Here is a 24,278-nt window from a genome sequence, read left to right as displayed (position 1 = left end):
ACCCCCGCACATTTACCCGTGTTTTAAGGAGCTAGTGGAAAAGGGGTAGTAGTTTGCGGGGTTGAACACGTGTTCAACCCGGCAAACTATTCAGTGTAAACGGGAGCCAGATCGCGCGACCCGGCTTCCTGTTTACAGTGTATGAACGGACGGCGCTTGGAGATCATGAGACCTCCAAGCGCCACCCCCGTTGTGTCATCGGCAATGTCACCAAACCGGCAATATGCCGGGTTGGTGACTCTGGTCTAAATGGGGGCTGGCGCGGGTCGCAGCCGGGTAGCACCCGTGTCAGGCTCCCGGCTACGACCCGCTATTTAGGTCTAAAAGCGGTATTATTTTTTGTAGGTCGTAAAAAAGCCAGGTAATTGTCCTGCAAATCTGACAGGCTACAACTAGACCCACTTCACACCAACTGCACTCTTACAAAGTACAACACAAAGTATTCTTATCCTGTTACATTGTATTTCTCCCCAGGACTTGTACATTAAGAAGATTAGAAGCTGAACTCATTTGCATAATTGGACACTATGACGATATCATTACAGTTAAGGATTTTCACTCTCACAGCTCTTTTAATGAAATGGACAGTAATGGCTCAACAAGAAGGTATGCCATACAATATAATTCTTACAAGCTATAAATACATGAGTAAAGCTGAGTTAAATTGCAACATGTTTATTTATTGTGCTCTGAGCAACTGTTACTTAGTGGTAATAAAATACTATGTGAACACAAGTGAAGAATGGATGTATCTCAACCTATGGTATTAACTCCATGGGCAAGATGTAATAGCTTCCAATTTGACAGAAGAAGCAATATTTTAAAGGAAAATCAACCTTGTTTTAACGGTATCCGGATGATAGATAGACAGTGTCTAGTTAGACAGTCAATAGATAGACACCATATGTTAGACAAACATTAGGTCGACAGAGTCAAAATGTTGACAGGGTCAAAAGGTAGACAGTCAAAAGATCTACATGAAAATGGTCGACATAAAAAAGGTAGACACAGGTTGTTTATAATTTTACATATTTTTGGACTTTTTCATACCTTCTCTGTCCATGTCAGCATAGAGTTGGGTATAAACCTTGCGGCGAGTGCAGCAAGCCACCGAGCCCGAAGCGTGGCTAGTGAAGCGTGCTCCTGCGAGGGGACGCCTTTCTACAAATGGGGGTCCCAGATAACAAAACTATCCACACAAACCACAAAAATGCAAAAAAAATTTCTGCTGCAGGGTACACTGGGCTCCACAAGTCTGGACAATGGGGTGTAGAGTAGGATCTTGATCCGAGGCACCAACAGGCTCAAAGCTTTGACTGTTCCCAGAATGCACAGCGCCGCCTCCTATATCACCACGCCTCCCAGCACAGGAGCTCAGTTTGTCAGTTGGTGCTGCAGTAAGCAGGCACTTAACAGAGGGGCTGCTCCAAGCAGCCCTGAGAAAAGCTTTTTATGCGGTAAAAAGTGAAGACTTCAAGGGCAGCAGCGGTGGTAAATGTCTTGTGACTTTCACTGCTGCAGCTCCAGCTCTCCCCAGCGGCGCTGTACACTCCCGAACCCTGGTTGCCGGGTACCTACAGCGGAGGCTCTGGTTTTCTTCATGTTAGACACACACGGCTGGGGCTCTCCAGGATCACGTGGCCGCGCTTCGGGAGGTGGTAAGTGGGTCCTGCTTGCGGGACCCGGTCTTTATCGCGATCCGGCGCAGTCAGTGGGAGGCGGGCCGCGCGCGCTGGCGGTGGACACTGTGGATACAGGCGATCCCACTAGATCACCAGGACATGGGCACAGGTCAGGTTTTCTCTTAAAACCGATTTTAATATCGCCCACAGTACCCGGTGGTTTTGCCAGCAAGGGGGATAAGGCTTAGACCTGAACCCCTCCCCCAGCCCCAGGGCGCCATTTCTAGCAAGTGTTCCCGCCCTGGAGCTGCATCTCTGTCTTTTCCTCACTCCCTGTCAGTGTCTGCGGCGCCATTACTCCTCAGCTCACTGTTCCTGGGACTGCTTGGGCAAATCCTCCTATGTAAAGCCGCCTGGTTGTCAGCGCTGTGACTTTAAGTATTCTACATGCCTTTTTAGACAGTGATAGTTAAGAAAGAGTGCATTTAGTCAGGGTTTTATAGTACAATTACCCTGTGATATACATCCAGTTTCTTACTGTGTAGTGTTATATCTATTGACTATATAGCTGTGTAAGCTAGTCCAGTGCAGTATTATTGTCTGTAATAACCTCTGCATTGTACAAACTGTGACTATTTGTGTGTACATTGATAGCTGAGTGGTGTCCATCTCGTGTCTTTCACTCAACTTGCTATCCCTATATTCTATAACCTGAGGGCAGTGGCGTCATGAGGTGGGTGCGGGGAGTGCGGCCCGCACCCGGGTGTCACCCTTCAATGGGGTGACACCAAGACGAGCCGTACACTCACACGCACCCCCATAATAGGCGTGCGCACGGGGGTGCCCGATGCACACAGGCACCCCCTAATGTCTGGTCCCCTCACACACGCGCGCACTGCAGCCGGACACTGAAGGGGTCCTCTCCACGAAGGGGATCCAGAGTTGCTTGCTACCAAGGCTCCAGCTCCCATACTACCAAGCGCAGTGGAGCTTTTGTTCTGACGTCGCTGGAGCGGAGGCCGGGCTCAGTTTTGTGCTGCGTCCTCTCCGTGTTCTGCACAGGGGGAGGAGCTGACAAGTTCAAGAAGTTCAAGTGCGCCCACAGAAGAAAAGGTGAGGTGCTGCTAGGAGAAGGGGGTAGGGAGAGGTGTTTGCAGCAGAGGCATGGGTGACCCCCCCTAACCCCACCCCGCCCTATTTTCCCAACCTGTCGAGCTGCTAGTGAGGCCAGATAAGAGCAGCATCGGTGAAGACCCGTCCTTCACTTATGGCTGGCCACTGGGTCTCATTAACTACCGGACAGGCTCCTGCAACCAAAATATTAAGGCTACAGCTCCCATCATCTGTGTGAGTCTATATATGTACCGTACCTGGGACCCAGCGGTTAGTGTGCTTGCAAGGAGATCCACTGAATGGTGCTCCTGGGTCAATGACACCTTTGCCACACCCCCAAGGTGAAGCTGTTTATGTGCTTTTTTTCATATCATTTCTTTATTATACCTTTTTTATTATTTTTCTTTTTCAGTATAGATTTTTTATCTTTCATTTCATTCTTCACTTATTACATTTTTTTTCAAGGTAAGGGACATACTAGTAGTGGCGGTGGGCTGGTTTAGGTGGGGGCCCCAACATCTCAGTCAGGGGCAGGGTGGGAGGGCTGCCTATTTTATCAGTCCCAAGCCCCACAATTTCTAATGGCAGCCCTGAGTGTAATCTTCATTTCTCTCCATTTACTGTATATGAAGCTGTGTTATTAAGAAATGTTGTGAGCTGTCGCCTTCTGGTGCAATAACTGTGCATTGAGATTTATGTTTCAGAATGTAATTTGTATTGTATTTACATTGAAGTTTTTTTTAACAGATTTGCAGAAAATTAACTCATTACTTTATGCTCACCTGCATACTAATCTAAGGTTAATGTGATCTGAATACCATAAAATAAACAGCGGACACTAATTAACAGATAGTAATAATACAGGTATATCCAAAATGCTTAGGACCAGACGTATTTTAGATATAGGCTTTTTCCGTATTTTGGAATAATTGCATACCATAAGGAGATATCATCGCGATGAGACCCAAGTCTAAACATAGAATGCATTACTGTATATTTCATATACACCTTACACACGCAGCCTGAAGGTAATTTAATACAATATTTTTAATTGGTGGCAGCGCCGCTGCAGCTTTCCCTCTCATTCCACATAGGCTGGCCGCCGCTGCTGTGAATGCTGGGATGCGCTTCCCTCATACCAGCATGCACAGCAGCGGCGGCCAGCCAATGTGGAAGGATAGGGACAGCTGCAGCAGTGCCGCCGGCAATTACAGTGCACTGCTGCGGCTCCCTCCTCCTCCTCCCCTGCCCCCGGAGCTGCCAGCACCGAGGAGCCTGACTGACTGAGCCAGCGAAGAAATGGTAAGTATAATCTATTCTGTCTGCCGTAATGTGTAAAAAGGGGACGCTGTCTGCTGTAATGTGTAAAAAGGGGGACGCTGTCTGCTGTAATGTGTAAAAAGGTGATGCTGTCTGCCGTAATGTGTAAAAAGGGGGACGCTGTCTGCTGTAATGTGTAAAAAGGGGGACGCTGTCTGCTGTAATGTGTAAAAAGGGGGCGCTGTCTGCCGTAATGTGTAAAAAGGGGGACGCTGTCTGCCGTAATGTGTAAAAAGGGGAAGCTGTCTGACGTAATGTGTAAAAAGGGGGCGCTGTCTGCCGTAATGTGTAAAAGGGGCTCTACCTGGTGTAGTGGTGCTACTGTGCGGCGTAATTTGAATAATGGAGACTACTGTGCACCGTAATATGAATTGGTATTATTTTGTGGCCACACCCCTTCCCCATGAAGCCACGCCCCTATATTTTTTGATCGCGCCTACGGTGCACTCTGCCCCTGTTTTACATGAAGGTTGGCGCCAATGCCCTATCTTGCACACAGCACTAAAATGTCTAGTTACGCCACTGGCGGCGGGCATTGAGGGCCGGCGTTGCTGCAAAAGGGGGTCAGAGCTTTTTTTGGGTGGCTACGTGACATCACACGCGCCCACTGCAACCCAAAAATTGGCGGTGCATCGCCTGCATACGCGGCCTAGCTACGTCTGCGGGGGGCAATCCTTAGTTTCTGCTTCAGCGATGGAATCTCAATTATTTTGCGATCGCATCGCTGGATGCCAATTAGCATGCTGGACGGACCCCAGCATGCTACAGAAATGATTGCAGATTCTGCTTTTTAGCAGAATATGCAAACCAACCTGAATAGTGTCCTATGTCACTACTACTACCATTGCATTCAGTGATATACAGGAATTGTGATTTACAAGTAAAACTAGTACAAAAACATTACTAAGGATTCCGTGTGGTGTGATATGGGAGGAAGTCCATGGGGGGTGACACCATGAGTTACCACACCGGGTGACACCAACCCTAGTGACGCCTCTGCCTGAGGGGGCTTGGTGCGTCAGGTGTTATTTAATATAGGATTTTCACAAAGATGTACTGTATTACGTATTTTTCTCTGTGATTTAGTCACCATATCTCTCCTTTATCTCTACTGGTGCTGACTACACTGCGCAGGGGTTTGGGTTTAGGGATATAGGTGGTCATTCCGAGTTGATCGCTCGTTATTTTTTTTCGCAACGGAGCGATTAGTCGCTAATGCGCATGCGCAATGTCCGCAGTGCGACTGCGTCAAGTAAATTTGCTATTAAGTTTGGTATTTTACTCACGGCATTACGAGGTTTTTTCTTCGTTCTGGTGATCGTAGTATGATTGACAGGAAGTGGGTGTTTCTGGGCGGAAACTGGCCGTTTTATGGGTGTGTGTGAAAAAATGCTGCCGTTTCTGGGAAAAACGCGGGAGTGGCTGGAGAAACGGAGGAGTGTCTGGGCGAACGCTGGGTGTGTTTGTGACGTCAAACCAGGAATGAAACTGACTGAACTGATCGCAGTGGCAGAGTAAGTCTCGAGCTACTCAGAAACTGCTAAGAACTGTCTATCCGCAAATCTGCTAATCTTTCGTTCGCAAATCTACTATGCTAAGATTCACTCCCAGTAGGCGGCGGCTTAGCGTGTGCAAAGCTGCTAAAAGCAGCTTGCGAGCGAACAACTCGGAATGACCACCATAGTGCTGCTAATAATTGTACTGTGTTACCTCATACTGCAAGTTGTATCATGTCTGCTTCTGAGGGTAACGGTTCTGGGGCGGAACACACTGCTGGTGTTGCTGAAGCCACAGGCACATATGGGGAGAATATAGCAGCTATGGGCTCTGGTTCTGGGTGCTCCTTGCCCCCCAGTGGGACTGTGGCAATGGAGGCACATACTGACCCTCCGTGGGCCGCTTTTTCCACGCTTCTGCATACGCTAGTTCATAAACTAACACCCCCTATGGGACCCCCAATGCCGATACATCCGTATGTGGTCCCTGCAGCTAACCCGCCATGGGCGGACGATTTATCTGCTCAATTAAAGAAGTTGAACCAGTCCCTGACTACTAAAAAGTCTGACCATCGCTCGCCTAAGTCCAAGAAGTCCTCTAAGCAAGCGCTCGTCTCCTCACAATCCACTGCTGTCACTGACACCTCGTCTGATGACGACAGCACATACAGTGACCCCACAGGTTCTGACTCAGATACGGCTGATGGGGAGGGTAGTTCACATGTGGATGTTCCTGATCTTTTGGAGGCTATTAAGTTAATACTGCAGATTACGGATGATCCCGAGCCATCCGTTCCTCCTAAATAAACCAAATAGGTGATTAAACAAGTTTTACCTCACTCTGACCACCTAGTGGATATACGTCAGGAACCCTGGCAAAGCCCGAGTATGAAGTTTGTGCCTCAAAAGAAGATGCTGGCTCGCTATCCCCTCACGCCAGAGCTGTCTAAGAATTGGGAAATGCCTCCTCCAGTAGACTCACATGTGGCTAGGATGGTGGTTTCCTCAGCTCTACCTGTCACTACCGTCATGTCTCTAAAAGAGCCTACGGATAAACGTGTTGAGGGTTATCTAAAAGCGATTTACACCCTCATGGGTGCTGCACAAAGGCCCACTATTGCAGCTACATGGGCGTCAGAGGCTATTGAAGCATGGGCCTTGGAGTTAGAAGCTGAAATCTCCTCTGACCATGCTAGACAATGCTTGTCATATATTGTCACAGCTTCTCGCTATATTAAAGAGGCGGCTTCTGTTGCCGGAATCCTAGCAGCCAAGGCCTCTACTACGTCAGTCCTGGCTCGCAGGATATTGTGGCTGAGATCCTGGTCTGTGGATCTGGACTCTAGAAAAACCCTGGAGGTACTTCCTTTCAAAGGGGATATTCTGTTTGGGGAGGACTTAAATAAGATAGTGGCTGACTTGGCTACTGCCAAAACTGCCTGTCTACCTAATACAGCTCCTTCTGTGTCGAAGGCCAAAGGCACGTCCTTTCACCCCTTTCGTCCTTCAGGTAAAGCAAAAGGTCAGGCGTACCATAAGCAGGCCCGCACTTCCAAACCTGGTAAGCCGAAGCCCAAAAAAGCCTGGGCTGCCTGTCAGCCAGCAGCCAAGACCGATAAGTCTGCCGCATGACGGGGCGGGCCTCCCCCAGGGGGATCCCAGGGTGGGGGGCCGGCTTCTATTGTATACCCAGGAATGGTTGAAGACCACTTCAAATGCCTGGGTACGGGAAGTTGTCACTCGAGGTTACGCCATAGCCTTCAAAAACCGACCCCCTCATCGATTTTGCCAGACAGACGTCCCGTTGGACCAGACAAAGGCAAACACTCTGCATTCGGTGGTACAGACCCTCCTGGATACAGGAGTCGTAGTACAGGTGCCTCTTGCTCAGAGGGGCCGGGGGTACTATTCTCCGCTGTTTCTAGTCCCGAAACCGAATGGGTCCTCCCGGCCCATTCTCAACCTCAAGGCACTGAACAAGTTTGTGAAGGTTTCCAAGTTTCGTATGGAAACCCTTCGCTCTATAGTTCTGGCCTTGGAACCTGGGGACTACTTGGTCTCCCTGGACATACAGGATGCTTACCTGCATATTCCTATAGCAGTGTCACATCAACAATACCTGAGGTTCACTATTAGCAACCTCCATTACCAGTTTCGGGCGTTACCTTTTGGTTTAACAATGGCTCCACGAGTCTTCACCAAAGTTATGGTGGTGATGACGGTGGTACTCCGCCGTCAAGGGGTCAGGATACTGCCCTATCTGGACGACTTGTTAATCCTGGCAAATTCCCCAGATCTTCTCCTGCGTCATCTGGATATGACGGTCCGGTTTCTACAAGCCCACGGGCGGCTCATCAACTGGAAGAAATCCTCCCTGGTCCCTGCTCAGAGCATGGTGCATCTGGGAGCGCTGTTGGACACTCACAACCAGAGGTTGTTCTTGTCTCAGGAGAAAGTCCTGAAACTTCAGGACAGGATTCGTTGCTTCCTTTCTCGTCCGCAAGTGTCGATACATTCGGCAATGCAGGTGCTGGGCCTCATGGTATCAGCATTCGACATGGTGGAGTATGCTCAATTCCATTCTCGCCCCCTCCAGAAGCTGATTCTAGCCAAGTGGGATGGCCTGCCTCATCGGATCAGGTCTCAAATGATCTCTTTGACTCCGGAGGTCCGTCTGTCGCTGCTCTGGTGGCTCCAGGACCGACAATTGTGCAGAGGCCGTCCCTTCTGGATATCCAACTGGGTCCTGTTGACGACAGATGCCAGTCTAAGAAGTTGGGGTGCGGTGCTGGAGCAGTACTCCTTGCAGGATCGGTGGACCAAGGAGGAATCTCTCCTCTCGATCAACATTCTGGAATTGCGGGCTGTCTTCAATGCGTTGAACCTAGCCCAGCATTTGATTCAGAACCGTCCTGTTCAAGTACAGTCGGACAACGCCACCACAGTGGCTTACATAAATCATCAAGGCGGCACTCGAAGCCGTTTGGCAATGAAGGAAGCCTCACGGATTCTATGTTGGGCAGAACGCCATCTACCGGCAATATCGGCAATATTCATTCCGGGAGTCCTGAATTGGGAAGCGGACTTTCTCAGTCATCAGGACGTGCATGCGGTGAGTGGGGCCTCCATCCAGAAGTGTTTCAACTCCTCGTGGAAAGGTGGGGTCTTCCAGATGTGGATCTGATGGCGTCTCGACACAATCACAAGGTTCCGGTCTTCGGAGCAAGGACAAGGGATCCTCAAGCAGCATTCGTGGATGCGCTGGCAGTGCCGTGGAGATTTCGGCTGCCGTACGTGTTCCCTCCGGTGTCACTCCTGCCCAGGATAATTCGGAAGTTCAAGCAAGAAAAAGGAAATCTGCTTCTCATAGCTCCGGCGTGGCCCAGACGGCACTGGTTCTCAGACCTGCAAGGCCTATTGTCAGAGCGTCCACTTCTACTTCCACAATGCCCAGACCTCCTCGTTCAGGGCCCCTGTGTCTACCAGGACCTAGCCCGGCTGTCTTTGACGGCGTGGCTCTTGAAGCTTCCGTCTTAAGAGCTAAGGGTTTTTCTGAAGAGGTCATTAAAACTATGTTGCGGGGCCGGAAACCAGCCTCTGCTCGGATTTACCATCGGGTCTGGCATTCCTACTTTGTTTGGTGCGCATCTAACCATTATGATGCTTCCAAGTTTAGTACAGACAAACTTTTGGCTTTTCTACAGCAGGGCCTAGATTTAGGCCTGCGTCTGGCCTTCCTAAAGGTTCATATTTCTGCCTTGTTGGTGTGGTTTCATAAAAAAATTGCGACTTTGCCTGATGTTCATACTTTCACTCAGGGTGTGTTGCGTATCCAACCTCCCTATGTCCCGCCTGTGGCTTCTTGGGACTTGTCGGTGGTTTTGGAGGCGTTGCAGGAGCCTCCATTTGAACCTCTTGGTTCAGCTGACCTTAAGTGGCTTTCCCTTAAGGTGGTGTTCTTGCTGGCTTTTGCCTCTGCTAGAAGAGTGTCGGATTTGGGTGCCTTGTCTTGTAGTTCCCCATATCTGATTTTTCACCGTGACCGGGCGGTTCTTAGGACTCGTCCCGGATATTTACCTAAGGTGGTTTCTTCGTTCCACCTTAATCAGGAGATTGTGGTTCCAGCTTTTGTCTCTCCTGATTTGTCTCCCAAAGAGCGGTCTTTGGATGTGGTACGGGCTCTCCGTATCTATGTGAAGAGAACTGCTTATATTTGAAAGTCTGATTCTCTCTTTGTTTTGTTTGGATTTCACAAACGTGGCTGGCCTGCTCACAAGCAGACCCTGGCCAGTTGGATTAGAATGGTGATTGCGCATGCTTATGTGAAGGCTGGTCTGTCAGCTCCTGTTCAGATTACGGCCCATTCTACTCAGTCTGTTGGACCTTCTTGGGCGGCCCAACGTGGTGCGACCCTTGATCAATTGTGCAAGGCTGCTACGTGGTCCTCCGGGAAAACGTTCATAAGGTTCTATGCCTTCGATACTGCCGCTTCCCAGGATGCTTCCTTTGGATGCCGGGTTCTTGTGCCCGCAACAGTTTGTCCCCTCCCATAAGGAACTGCTTTAGGACATCCCCATTGTCCAGACTTGTGGAGCCCAGTTTACCCCGCAGCAGAAAACGAGTTTTTTGGTAAGAACTTACCCTTGTTAAAACTCTTTCTGCAAGGTACACTGGGCTCCATAAGGCGCCCACCCTGACGCACTTAGTTTCTTTGGGTTGGTATGGCATTAGCCGCTGACACTTCTCTTGTCGTGAGAGTGTGGTGTATGTGGCTACTAACCGTTGTCGTCTCTTTTCCTGCTACTGCATTGGGCTGGTTAACTAAACTGAGCTTTTGTGCTGGGAGGCGGGGTGATATAGGAGGCGGCGCTGTGCATTCTGGGAACAGTCAAAGCTTTGAGCTTGTTGGTGCCTTGGATCAAGATCCTACTCTACACCCCATTGTCCAGACTTGTGGAGCCCAGTGTACCTCGCAGAAAGAGTTTTAACAAGGGTAAGTTCTTACCATAAAACTCGTTTTTGTCTACCTTTGTTATGTCGACCATTTTCACGTAGACCTTTTGACCCTGTCGACCTTTTGTATTGTCTACATTTTTCATGTCTACCTTTTGACCCTGCCAACCTTTTGACAGTCTCACATGTGGTGTCTATTGACCGTCTGTCTAGACACTGTTTATCTGTTAACTTTAAACAAATGCCACAGTAAATCTCATAAAATTGGCACTTTTTCCGAATCATAAGCTTATTACACTAGTCCCCATGTGGTGAAACTGTTGGAATGTGCTGCCATTTTGTACTTTTGTGAAAATTATATTTAAAGCATATATTGCACCAAAATGCAATGCTAAATATGTGATCTATAGGCACTGATATACTCTTCTATTGAATATGATTCTGTTGTAGCTGCTTCACAGTGTAACTAAAGCTAAAGAAAATTATTTTTACTATATTTTACCATTAAAAGTCAGTTCTGCATCTGAAGTCATTACAGAATTGTCTACATTCAACAAGATCATGAAGGCAGGACTGACAATGCTAGCAAAGGTTGAGACTTTCAGCAGTAGGTGAAAGACACAGGATTACCATTTCTAACTACTGCCAATGGCCCGTACCAATCAGAGAAAACACAGCCCACAAACCTGGGATGAACTTTCTGGACACACAATCCCCTCCTGAACACAGGAGCACACAAACCTCTATGAGATCACTGTGAAGTGTGAAATGCATTAATAACTAAACTATTTTCCTATCAATTTTACGTGCAGTTTAGAAAGAAGATTTACCAAACATAAAATGGCACATAAAATTGCATGCTTCTATACCGTATGGTTTGAAACCTCCATTTTAATGTCAAGTATACAAATCATGCGAATTATGAATGCACCATACACTCGAATTTATGTTTCTGTTGGTTTATCATGTTTTCTAGACACATCTGTATGAAAAAAAAATCTTTTACTGTAGCAGAGAGATATCTGACCAGAAGGTTGGGTTCCATTTATGGTTCTCCTGAAGGAATTTATATATTACTGGCATAGGCAAATGCAGGGGAGGTTTCTGGTTGCACGGAAACCCCCCAACTCTTGGCAAGTGGCTCAAATTATGACAACAATAGTAATGGTAAATAATACTATTACTGGAACTGCAATCACATTATGCAGTTTTTGGGACAGCAGAGCTGCTGCACATGCCCAGATGCCCAGTGGTAGCAGCTTCTTCTACCAAGTTTGTTGTGTGTGTGTGTGTGTGTGTGTGTGTGTGTGTGTGTGTGTGTGTGTGTGTGTGTGTGTGTGTGTGTGTGTGTGTGTGTGGATCTGAGTCCTCAATCAGTGCACTGGACCAGAGAGTAGCTACCAGGAAGAAGAGACAGGAGCATTACCACAAGGTGGAAGAATGTGTTCTAGAAAGTGCAGTACTGGTTCTATTATGTTTGTGTATTTATTTATTTATTTATTTATTATAGTATGTTTAACTTTTTTCTGACCACTTTTTTATATTATTTAAGTATGTTTGATACAGGCTATACTAGAGTCCATCTATAGTGTTAAATATAAATACTGTATTCCATACAGTATACAGTGTATAAAAAGACCAATGTTCAGAGTCGTTACTAGGTTGTTCTACTGCTCACCCAGACTCCTGAACTTGCTCCAATGTTCCGCAGAGTGGGAGATTGTGGGATTGCATTTGGAAACCCCTCTCAAGAAATCCTGCATTTGCCACTGATTACTGGATAGTAGGGCCCTTTCCCATTGGCATTTATTTTGTACAACACCAGCATAATGCATTCAGTATGTGCCTCAGAGAAGTCCTTAATTGGGTGTTGATATGTTTGGCTTTGTGTGTGACCTATAAAGAGTTTCCTAGATTTCCCTCTCATGTGGGTGAAGAGCTGATTTTTATTGCCATCCTCTTAAGTGTGCTGACATTCACTGTCTGTAGCTGCTTAATCTATTCTACATTTGTCCTTATACTTCTCTATCTGACTGTCCCTTCTGACTGAAACTCCTATTCCCAACCCTGATTTGTCACTAATCCTGTTAATTTATCAGTCTATGGATAAGGATGCGTGGTCAGGAGGTTGCGGACAAAACTGGGTTGCAAACTTTCTATTGTCACATTTTGGCTTGTTTTCTTGCCACTCTAATCAACACAGAAAAATAGCTTCATGATATCACATTCATGGATATACCAACCACTTATCCCACCACCTGATCCCTTAACAAATACCACTTCATTATGGGGTAGATTCAGAGGTGGTCGCTACTGTGTCTGCTCATTTATCTATTGGTGGAGTTGCAGGTGTGATAATGTATATTAGCTTTAGCCCTCCTATTGTGTACTAGCGTGCGTCTCACTGTGCACGCTCTTAGATGCCACTTTCTGCATGTCTGCATGCTGTAACACCACTGATGATTCTTGACATGCCACCATCGGTGCACCAGCATGTGCACCATGGACATTTGCACCTGCCGAGCAGGTGCAGTTCTCTGTCTGAACATCAGGGCCATAGATAGTAGGGCCAGGCCCAGGTACTGCCAGTAGGGCCGGGGCTTAAACATAGGTGTGTGCCCATGTTTCCCACAAAAAAAATAAGATTCCCAGTGGAGAGCATTTGCTTTCAATGTGCTGCACCATTTTCCTGATGATGGTGCCAGCCGTGGCAGAGGGACCTTCTTCTCAGATATAGGTAAATATACTCGAGGTGGGACAGCGGACCTGGGCTCCCTTCAGCAATCCCAGGCAATTAGTAACTCTCTTCCTCTCTCAGTGCCACTGCTGAACACGGCATCTGTGGAAGCAGCTGTGTGTCTTAGAACACAGCCACTATCACTGACACGCCTGTGACACTACCATATCACACCCATGAGATGGAATTTATTTGCATTCACTTCAGGTCCTCTCCCAGCCACCGCCCAGGAACGCCCACTGATTTTCCATCATATTTGTGATACCATCTGACCCATACACAATAATGCCTTTATGCGTACACTCAGGGAAATGCAGCCACTGTTAGGGTTTTCTCTTTTTTCGCACATGTGCAGTAGCAAATAATCACTCAACTACATGAACATATGCATTGGGTGCTGTTTGCATCTGACTCAGGATCAGGCTCCATGTGCTTTGGGGATCGGTATGTGATCCCGCTGCATGGGGTGCCGAATGTCAGTATACCGACACCGGCATCCGGGGAACTAGAATGCCATGCAGTGAAGCCCCTTGCGGACTCACTGTGGGCTCGGTGGCGAGCTTTGCTCACCACAGGTTCAATTCTCCCTTTGAGTGTCGTAGACACCCATAGAGGGAGAATCACCTACCTCGCCGGTATTCTGGTGGCAGTATAGTACACCCGTTGAGATCCCGGCGACGGTATTGAGACAGTCGAGATCCCGGCGGGCTTTATGTTAACCGCATACCGTGCTGTGCAGTGCAATACAAATAAGCACACCCAGGGGCGTAAGTTCCTCCCAGTCACCCGGAGGCAAGTTGTAGTTTGGTGCCCCCTTCCCCCCTTAATAAAAAGGGAAACAAATATAGTGTGTATGAATGTGTGTGTCTATAAATATATATATATATATATGTGTGTGTATATATATATATATATATATATATATACAGTATATATATATATATATATATACATACATACACACGACTTACAGAATTATACAGATAGCGCTCTCAACCAGTCTATAGGGACCAAAGCACAGGGTGAATGGGCAGGGCTGCAGCTATGCTGTCTGACAACGGCCGGTGATTCAGGCCTCAGGTTCAGACTTACAAGATTCAGCTGTCTTCAGCCTGCAGAATCAGTGCCTACCAGCAGGTCCCATCTCACAGTCCAGCAGCTGCAGCAGGTGCACCATCGTATGCTGCAGCGCAGGCTGAGCTGTACCAGGCTGGAGCCATCCTGTTCCTTTTTGCATTTGTTAGCAGGGCTCCTGGGACAGAGCCAATTAATTCTACAGCAGCAAGTGCACCACAGAGCTTTATTGGAAGAGCAGCGGTCACTTGGATCCAGCTTGAACCACACAGGTGCTGCTGTACATGCAGGTGCCCCTTCAGAGCTTGGAGCCCGGAGGCAGGCGTCTCCATTGCCTCTGGGAGTTACGCCCCTGAGCACATCTACAAGGGTAACAATACATTTATTTTGTGTAGGAAAATAGGATTTTCAGTACATATAATTAAAAATACAAATATTGCACAACAACACAACATTATTCACTTAGATGCTAAATTTTACTTTTTATTTGATTTTGCAGCTTTACTCGGTAATAGCTTCACTTGTAACCATAAAATTCAGAACAATTCATATAAGAAAATATAACTTGCACTGAATTTCAGGTTTTACAACAGTGACATCCAGCCTATTCTGATTTTCTGCTCAAATGTTTCCCATTATAGAAAACACACGCTCTATGAAAGCAATGGTGACGGGGACTGACAAAATATGTTGTGCAACTTTATAAATACTTGGCAAAGAAGCCACGCCACACCTTTTATGTAAAACTTTTATTTTGTATCATAGTGCTCATCTGTAGAATCTGACAGAACTTGGGAGAGAACGTTATTCAACACAAATAATTCTGTATATAGAGCATCCACAAAATACCTCAGTTTAATGTTGTTGTTACAGCTTCATCAAGCTCTGACCACTTGATTCTTTCTGTGAGGTTGAAGACTTTCATGGCATGAAAATGGCTGCTGTTAGCTAAATTAAACTACGCTGCAAGTAGTTGATGGCATGCTGATAGAAGCTGTCCAGTTTGTCTTTCAGCCTGTTTTCTGGTTGCTGTATTGTGCTTGAGACTTATGTTCACCTCAAATCCATAGAAGTAATCTTTTAACCAGTTCATTCTCCATAAATCATGTCACAGCTCGATAAAGCGAAAGCTACCTGGTCAGAACATGATGTAATATGTGTTGGCCAATCAATGTCCACAAACTCATGAAATAACTTCAGAAATGCTACGTTCTTAGCAGAAATGGAGAAAAAAATGGTGAAAATAAAGAGGGCAATCCCAGTGCTTTACACAGACAAGGATGTTCACCACATAATTTATTTATGGGCAAAAATGAGTATATATATTAGAAAAAAACTGTATGCCAAACTGAGCCACTAGTTAGCAGCAAAGCGAAAAGAGCAAGTAACAGTGCACCTTGACAATCCATGCTGCAATGCAAGAGGTGCAACTACATTTATTTTTTTTGAATGCAGGGTAAATACTGTCTGCTTTTGCATATAGCCACAAATGCTGGACAGCTTTGTTTTTACACTCCAACTTAGATTTGAGATTGGACATGACTCTCCTATAGCTAAAATTCTCTGCACATTTTATAACAACCCCATCTGCAGTGTAGCATGGTTTTACCAAGATACACAGTTACTTTTTTGCTGTACTCCCAAATCAGAATCAGGCACTCCGTGTTTAATAAATGACAAGAACAGCAATGTTAAATGAAATATAACTTAATCAGGGATGCAGTTTTGTGACCAGCGGTCTCTACATCCCGACCCCTCACAATCCCTACAGTCGGCATGTTGACTAACAGGGACTATTCCCACGACACCCATAGAGTGGGAATACAACCGGTGGAGAGCATAGCTCGCCACCGAGCCCGCAAGAGGCTTTGTTGCGCTCGCCCCCCTGCTAGGCATCTCAATGCCGGGATCCCGCCATCTGTATTGTGACCGGCGGGGTCACGCAATACCAACCCCTTAATCATGCAATTGGATATATAAGGTATCGTATTGGGTTGTAAGATCTTATATAGTTGTGTAAACCTTGTAGGTATTTGACCTAATAAAGCAAGCAATAACATAAAGGGAACTGTCACATGAGTTAGCATATACTGTACCTGCAACAATTAAGCTAGTTATTGAATACTAATCTAAAATGCTTTTGAACGTACAGTATCTAAACCACTGAAAAGTGACACACAGTTCTCCGATGACCAGGACAATCCAATAATCTTGGAGCAGAGAAATACAACTTCCTCGTAAAAGAACCTTAAAAAAGCAAAATATGTCATATAAAATATGTTGAAAATTATTATACAAATTATATATTTTTTAATGCACAGTACATGTTGTGGCTGTACACCTGTGACAGCAACCTGATGCACTTCAGAGACACATTGGTGTCTCTATAATCTTCAAAAGGGCTACTGTAATCTTAGGAATAAGTTAAAATAGTGTATTTGTATTTTAAAATACGGTATTTGTACGGGATGTAGTTATGTGACCGCCGTTCACATTACCTCCCCCTACATCCTGCACCCTCACAATCCAAACGGTTGGCATGCCGACCAACAGGGACTATTGCCACCTGCCGGTCACGCAATACACACCCATTTGTACATATCATCAGACATTAAAGGGGTATTCAATTAGCTGGCTAAAATACCTGTGATGAGGGGAAAGGCTATTCAATTAAATAGCTTTTTTCTGCAGCAGGTTACATTGGGTTCCACAGGGCAACATCGGAGTGTAGAGTGGATCTTGATCCAGAGGCACCAACAGGCTAAAGCTTTAGTCTGTCCCAGAATGCATTGGGGCCTCCTCTATAACCCTGCCTCCAGGCACTGTGAGCTCAGTTTCAGTTGGTGTCTGCCAGCAGCAAGTCACTGAACAGGTGGGCTGCACTGGGCAGCCCTTAAAAAGCTTTTTCTGACAGAAAATTTCTTCAAAACTGGGCTGTCAGCAATGTATGTCATGGTGACACTTCAGCGCTGCAGCTCCATCACCTCCCAAGCGGTGTCGCATACTCCCGCGGCCTGTACCTGGGTACTTGCCGCGGAGCCGCTCCGGCTTTAGGCACATGGTCACAGTCGCTCTCCTGGTTCGTGTGGCTGCAACGGGGAGGAGGTAAGAGGGTCCCCCAGGCAGGACCCGCCATTAAATCGCATTCTGTCCGTGTCCTAGGAAGACGGGTCGCGGCACTGTCGTGGACACTGTCACCGAGCAGGGACCCCACTAGACCACCAGGGCAATAATGCACAGGTCGGGTGTACTAAGGCCCCATTTAATAAGGCCTGCTATACCTAGGGTGGAAGTCCAGCATAGGGGAACTGGTGCTTGACCTATAGCCTCTCCTCGGCCCAGGGTGACAACTACTGCATATTTTCCCGCCCTGTAGTTGCCTCACACTCTCCCTCACTCTCTGACTGAGATGCTGGGCACCATCTTATAAGCATAGTTGCGGCTAGTCTTTGGGACTGCAGGGCAAGGTGTCCCTTGTAAAGCCGCCTGTATACAGTGCTGTGACTTGACAAATACTTTTGTATTCTACATGTCTTTATACAGACAGCGTTAGTTAAAAAAAGTGTACCTATTACAGGATATATTGTACGAATATTCTAATATATACCTCCGGCCTAAGACTGCACTGTTATATATATATATATCTGTACATATACTAGTCCAGTGCAGTTTTGTTGTCATAGTAATTATCTGCATTGCCTGTAACTGTGTGTGCCTGTATCTGCTGTGTGGTTTTGCTTTTCAGTATTTCCCAGATATATCTATCACTATATTCTGTACCCTAAGGAACTAGGGGTGGGGTCATTCCGAGTTGTTCGCTCGCTAGCTGCTTTTAGCAGCATTGCACACGCTAGGCCCCCGTCCTCTGGGAGTGTATCTTAGCTTAGCAGAATTGCGAATGAAAGATTAGCAGAATTGCGATTAAATAATTCTTAGCAGTTTCTGAGTAGCTCGAGACTTACTCCTACACTGCGATCAGCTCAGCCCGTTTCGTTCCTGGTTTGACGTCACAAACACGCCCTGTGTTCGGCCAGCCACTCCCCCATTTCTCCAGACACCCCCGCGTTTTATCCTGGCACGCCTGCGTTTTTCCGCACACTCCCAGAAAACGGTCAGTTTCCACCCACAAACACCCACTTCCTGTCAATCCCACTCCGATCACTTCAACGATGGAAATTCTTCGTTCGGACGTGAGTAAATCTACTAAGTTGTATGCTAAAATACTTAGCGCATGCGCGCTGCATACCATGCGCATGCGCAGTTTTGCCTTAATCGCTCCGTTGCGAAAATCGTCAACAAGCGAACAACTCAGAATGACCCCCTAGGTGCTTCAGGGTCATATATAGAGTGCATCACAGTATTTACCTATTACGTGTATTCTACTGTGTACTCAGTCACAAAATACCAGATTTATTCACAGGTGTTGTGTACTGAGTTAAATTATAATAGTGGTGGTACAATTAAATAACACTTAGGAGCTGTTTACTCCTAGATACAAATGTATCATTGCAAGATACCTGGCAACTAATATTGCGGTAGTTATAGACTCTCGGATACAAATGTATCATTACTAGACACCTGGCAACCAGCATTGCTATAAGATATAGTAACATTGTTTAAAGATACTGGAGACAGTTAAGAAAAACACAATCACAGTGGCTAAGCTTTTTAATTCACTTTATTTAATTTTTCACAATTTATTTTCACATGCACCATATTTCGATTCTGTTTTAATGACATCAATAAAAGTTATATTTTAGAATTTGTGGTCATCTATCATAAAGATAGCTGACTTTAAGACAGTATACCAGTCCGAGTGTGCCCACCATAGGGAATTCTTTTTCTTCTGATTATTTGTACTTACCTTATTCCCTGGAGAACCTCCCAACATGTAAAAGGTATATACCTGCAGTATTGAACATTAGGGAAAGGACTTATACCGTACATGAAAATATAAACACAAATAGGTGTCTGTGCGACTCTTTACCTACCTTGTAAATACTGTGTATTCAGTCACATACTGACGAATGTAATCGCAGGTATTGTACTCTACCTGGCTTTATCGTACTAAGTTGCTCTGTTGTTGCATTTGTGTACAATGTCTAACAAGAAGGGCAGTAAGTCTGTGGATGCTCCTGCATCATGCAGAGCATGCGCCAAAGATGTATCAGAGGGGGTAGCTGTGTATGATGGTCTGTGTACTATGGCCCTCATTCCGAGTTGTTCGCTCGCTAGCTGCTTTTAGCAGCATTGCACACGCTAAGCCGCCGCCCTCTGGGAGTGTATCTTAGCGTAGCAGAATTGCGAATGAAAGATTAGCAGAATTGCGAATAGAAATTTCTTAGCAGTTTCTGAGTAGCTCCAGACTTACTCAGCCATTGCGATCAGTTCAGTCAGTTTCGTTCCTGGTTTGACGTCACAAACACCCCCAGCGTTCGCCCAGACACTCCCCCATTTCTTCAGACACTCCCGCGTTTTTCCCAGAAACGCCAGCATTTTTTCGCACACGCCCAGAAAACGGCCAGTTTCCGCCCAGAAACACCCACTTCCTGTCAATCACAGTACGATCACCAGAACGATGAAAAATCCTCGTTATGCCGTAAGTAAAATACCTAACTTTTGTGTAAAATAACTAAGCGCATGCACTCTGCGAACCTTGCGCATGCGCAGTAAGCGACTAATCGCAATATAGCGAAAATCGGCAATGAGCGAACAACTCGGAATGACCCCCTATGTGTCATACATCTTCCAGTCAGTCTGCAGCTCCTGTAACCAATCAGGAGCCACCTTGGGCTGCGTTCACAAACCTACTAGGTACTCTGGTGGAATGCCTTACACCCCCTATGGGACCACCTGTGCCATTACAGCTACAAATTGTCACTATGGTTAATCCGCCTTGGGCGGAAAATTTGTCTAACCAGTTGCAGCAATTAAATCATTCCTTGGTCATGCAAAAACCTACTCCAGGTCACTCTTGTATCATTTATTACATTTATTCTGAGCCACTTATGCTACAGTGTGTCATTACATTTATTACGAAAAAAACGATAAAGGAACATGATAAGATAGACATTTGAAGCTATTGGTTTTCGTTATCATTTATTACATATATTTTGAAATATTTACACTAGTGTGTCATTGCAATTAATAAGTAAAAACGATAAAGGAATCCACATAGGGTCAGATAAAATCATTCACATAAGTCAGGATTGAGTGCAGTACTAGACAAAACATTATCTATTCTAAATAGGCTCACCTAGTGAGTACAGCTGCTCGTCCAAAAAAAAGATACTCCGTGCACAGATAACCCAAAGGTATTTACCTAAGGTGCTGTCATCTTTTCACCTTAACCAAGAGATTGTGGTTCCAACCTTTATCTCTTCTGATTTGTCCTCTAAAGAGCGATCTTTGGATGTGGATTCGGGCTCTCTCTGTATATACAGTATGTGGAGAGGGCCGCCTCTATCGGGATGTCAGACTCCCTTTTTGTCTTGTTTGGTTTTCACAAACGTGGCTGGCCTGCGAATAAGCAGACATTGGACAGGTGGATTAGAATGGTAATTGCACAAGCTTATGCGCAGGCTGATCTTCCAGCTCCTGCTGCTATTAATGCCCATTCTACTCGGTTTGTTGGACGTTCTTGGGCGGCTCGCCGTGGCGCGTCTGCAGAACAATTGTGCAAGGCGGCTATGTGATCCTCTGTGAACATGTTTATTAGGTTCTATGCCTTTGATACTTCTGCCTCCCAGGATGCCGGGTTCTCATACCCGCTAAGGCACGTCCCCTCCTTGAGGAACTGCTTTAGGAGATCCCCGATGTTTCCCTGTGGAAACCAGTGTAACTTGCTGCAGAAAAGGAGAGTTATGGTAGACTTACCATTGTTAACTCTCTTTGTGCGAGGTACATTGGGTTCCACAGGGCACCAACCCTAACGCACCTAGCTTCTATGGGTTTGTATGGCATTTGCCACTGGTCCCTTCTCCTGTCGTGAGAATTTGGTTCTATGTGACTAACATCTACCTTCTCTCTTCCCTGCTCCTGCATTGGACTGGTTAACAAAACTGAGCTCACAGTGCCTGGAGGCGGGGTTATAGAGGAGGCCCCAATGCATCCTGGGACAGCCTAAAGCTTTAGCTTGTTGGTGCCTCTGGATCAAGATCCACTCTACACCCCGATGTTGCCCTGTGGAACCCAATGTACCTCGCACGAAGAGAGTTAACAATGGTAAGTCTACCATAACTCTCCTTCTACCACGCCTAAAAATCGGAATTCAAACATGGGAACCCATTAATTCCGCATAGCTGTGGAATCAATGAGATTTTCCCGCGCATGAACCCTGATTATGCCATTATTATGCTTACTTTACCTTGCAGTTTATGGAACTTTGAGGTTCTGTCCAACATCGGGTAATGAAGTGCAGGGTAATACCCGCTAATTGGATTGCTCTAGAGCGACAACCTCCCTATGAGTGTTACAAATGTCCATAAGGAGTTTTCTTTAATCAATTTAGCAAGGTGGCAAATTTGCTCCCTTATTCCCATTGCGTTTACATCTATTTGATGAGACATCCTATATGGATTTCTCCACTGACACGGATGCTACTGCCTATATCCATGAGATCAAGAATCTAGATTTGAGCTTGATTCACCTGTGTCAACTTCCATAGAGACCTGAGATCCTCTATTTTTATTGCACCTGTTTTTTAGTTTTTAGAAAGGCTTTGCTTAGTTATTAGCTTTCCTTTGGAATCAAGGCTGGATTTGACTGTGCTTAATTGGCAACCCCTTAACTCAGATCTATTGTACTCCTATTTGATTGTGCTAACAAGGGGTCCCACAATTCCATACTGAAGGCGACTTTCTAGAGCGCTGTTTGGATGTTGCCCCAAGACTCACCCATTTAATGCTGAGCTTGGTTAGGAGTTATGATGCAAGGAAAATGTTGTAGTATGATACACGGTCTATTGCTCGGAATTCTCAATTGTTATTATGCTGCATGTTTTACAGTATGTTTTCTTAATCCCTACACTTTTAGTTCTGTCCTTGTTGTCTTTGTATTCCCCGTCTGTCTTTCCCTCATGTTCTCTCTCCTTGCTCTTTCCACACCATATAGGTCGTTATCTTACTTCCTCACTAAATTGCATTTTATTACAGTATACAATGCTCGCTTGTTTAATTTGATGCTTCTGTGGCTGTATTTCTAATCTTAAACTTGGACCCTGGAATATAGTAGGTTTCAATTCCTCTATAAAGTGAAAGAAAGTATTGTTATAGTGTATTTGGGATCGGTATGGGATCCCGGCGCACTGTATGTTGGCTGTCACTATACCGACAGCGGCATCCTGTCCGCCATAATGCTGGCAGTGGGGCGAGAGCATCGAGGCCCTTTGCGGGCTCACTGCGCTCACCACGCTGTGGGCACGGTGGCTCACTTCGCTCATCACATGTTCTATCCTACCTTTATGGGTGTCATGGATCCCGACAAACGGTATGTTAAACGCATACCCTGTATTTTAATGAATTGAATATTGACCTAGGTAGAGACTCACCTTGTGCAATCTGATGTTTCTAAACTTAATATGTTGGAAAGTAGTGTCCTCAGTCACCTTTACCTCTAAATCTAGAGGGATAGTACTAATTGCTACAAATGCTTTCCAGACAGACTTTGGGCAGTATTCTATTAGGCGCAGTGAATTACCGCACAGTATTAACAGGCTTTTTAGCCCGATAACGCTTCTCATTTATCCAACTTCTTCAAATTCCATACTCGGGTTGAGTTCACATGATAATTTGTCACATGAGCAAGATAACCCCTCCTTTTCTGACAAGCATCAAAGCGGAGACGAGAGGAGATATTGGGGGTCATTCCAACCCGTTTGCATGCATCGGTTGTTCGCTGCGGTGTGAACGGGTTGGAACTGCGCATGCGCGGCGTGCGCATTGTGCGTGCGTCGTTGCTCAGCGATGTCCGTCGCCGGGCAACGACGTGCACAGCAAAAAAAGAAGATGCAGCGCCGATCGCATGAAGATTGACATCGGAGAGGCGTTCTGGGTCGGATACTCACCGTTGGATGCCGTTTTCGGGGAGTGGTTGTCCGAACGCAGGCGTGGCCAGGCAAACGGAGGGCGGATGTCTGACGTCAAAGCTGGGAGGAACGTCGCTGGATCCATCGCACAGGGTAAGTAGCTCCAGCCTTACTCCTAGGTTGATGAAAAAATGTTTTGCTTAGCAGGGCTGCACAAGCGATCGCAGCCCTGCTAAGCTAAAATACACTCCCCAATAGGCGGGGATTAGTTGATCGCACCAGCAGCAAAAAGTTGCTGGCTGCGATCAACTCGGAATCACCCCCATTATTTCTTGTACTACTAATTGCAATAAAGAATTTTAAAGACTTTATAAATCCTCCCAATTAGCATTAACGGATGCTTATTAGATTTTTAAGGCTATCCCTAATTGACCAATTATAAAAGCAGTATTATTTAGCTAAAAAAGTTTACTTTGATTAAGTACTATTAACACAGATGGGTAACCAGTTTTCTTTCCAATGTTTTTTTCCCAAATTGATGGATTTGGGAATAGGCCGACCAGCCCCCTTTTAGCCACTCTCCCCTGGAGCAATAGAATGATGAATAGTGCCAAAATTACAGATACTTTCAGATCATTATATGAAAGTCTTTATGCTCAAACATCCCCAGATATGGGTAATAAAATCCCTTTTTGGAATGGGTTACCCCTTCCTCAGCTGTTCCCTGCTTCGGCCTACTCCTTGATCACCTCCATAACTAGCACTGATGTACAGAAAGCAATAAAGACTTTAAAACCTGGCAAAGGTCCTGGCCCCGGTGATTTCACTGGAGATTACTACAAACTCCTGTCTGCTAGGATTAGTGACATTCTTCAGTTATATTCTTCATAATAAATTACATCCTTCCTAAATTAATTAAAGGTGGTTCCAAAAGCTGA

At 45.9% G+C, this 24,278-nt stretch overlaps 1 protein-coding gene across 1 annotated transcript in view; it reads left to right on the top strand.

The window, feature by feature from the left end:
• Window positions 1-16,449: 16,449 nt before the first annotated feature.
• LOC134934577 (collagen alpha-1(VII) chain-like) overlaps window positions 16,450-24,278 on the top strand; it is an 817,258-nt gene continuing 809,429 nt past the window's right edge. Inside the window, exons 1-2 of the mRNA XM_063929986.1 lie at window positions 16,450-16,466; window positions 17,230-17,420. Coding sequence (XP_063786056.1) covers window positions 16,450-16,466; window positions 17,230-17,420 — 208 coding nt within the window. The remainder of the gene's footprint in view (window positions 16,467-17,229; window positions 17,421-24,278) is intronic.

This window comes from Pseudophryne corroboree, chromosome 6 (assembly GCF_028390025.1).
Source record: "Pseudophryne corroboree isolate aPseCor3 chromosome 6, aPseCor3.hap2, whole genome shotgun sequence".
NCBI classification, from domain to species: domain Eukaryota; kingdom Metazoa; phylum Chordata; class Amphibia; order Anura; family Myobatrachidae; genus Pseudophryne; species Pseudophryne corroboree.
Note: the sequence above shows the minus strand (reverse complement) of the source record. Positions and strands in the feature narration are given on the sequence as shown.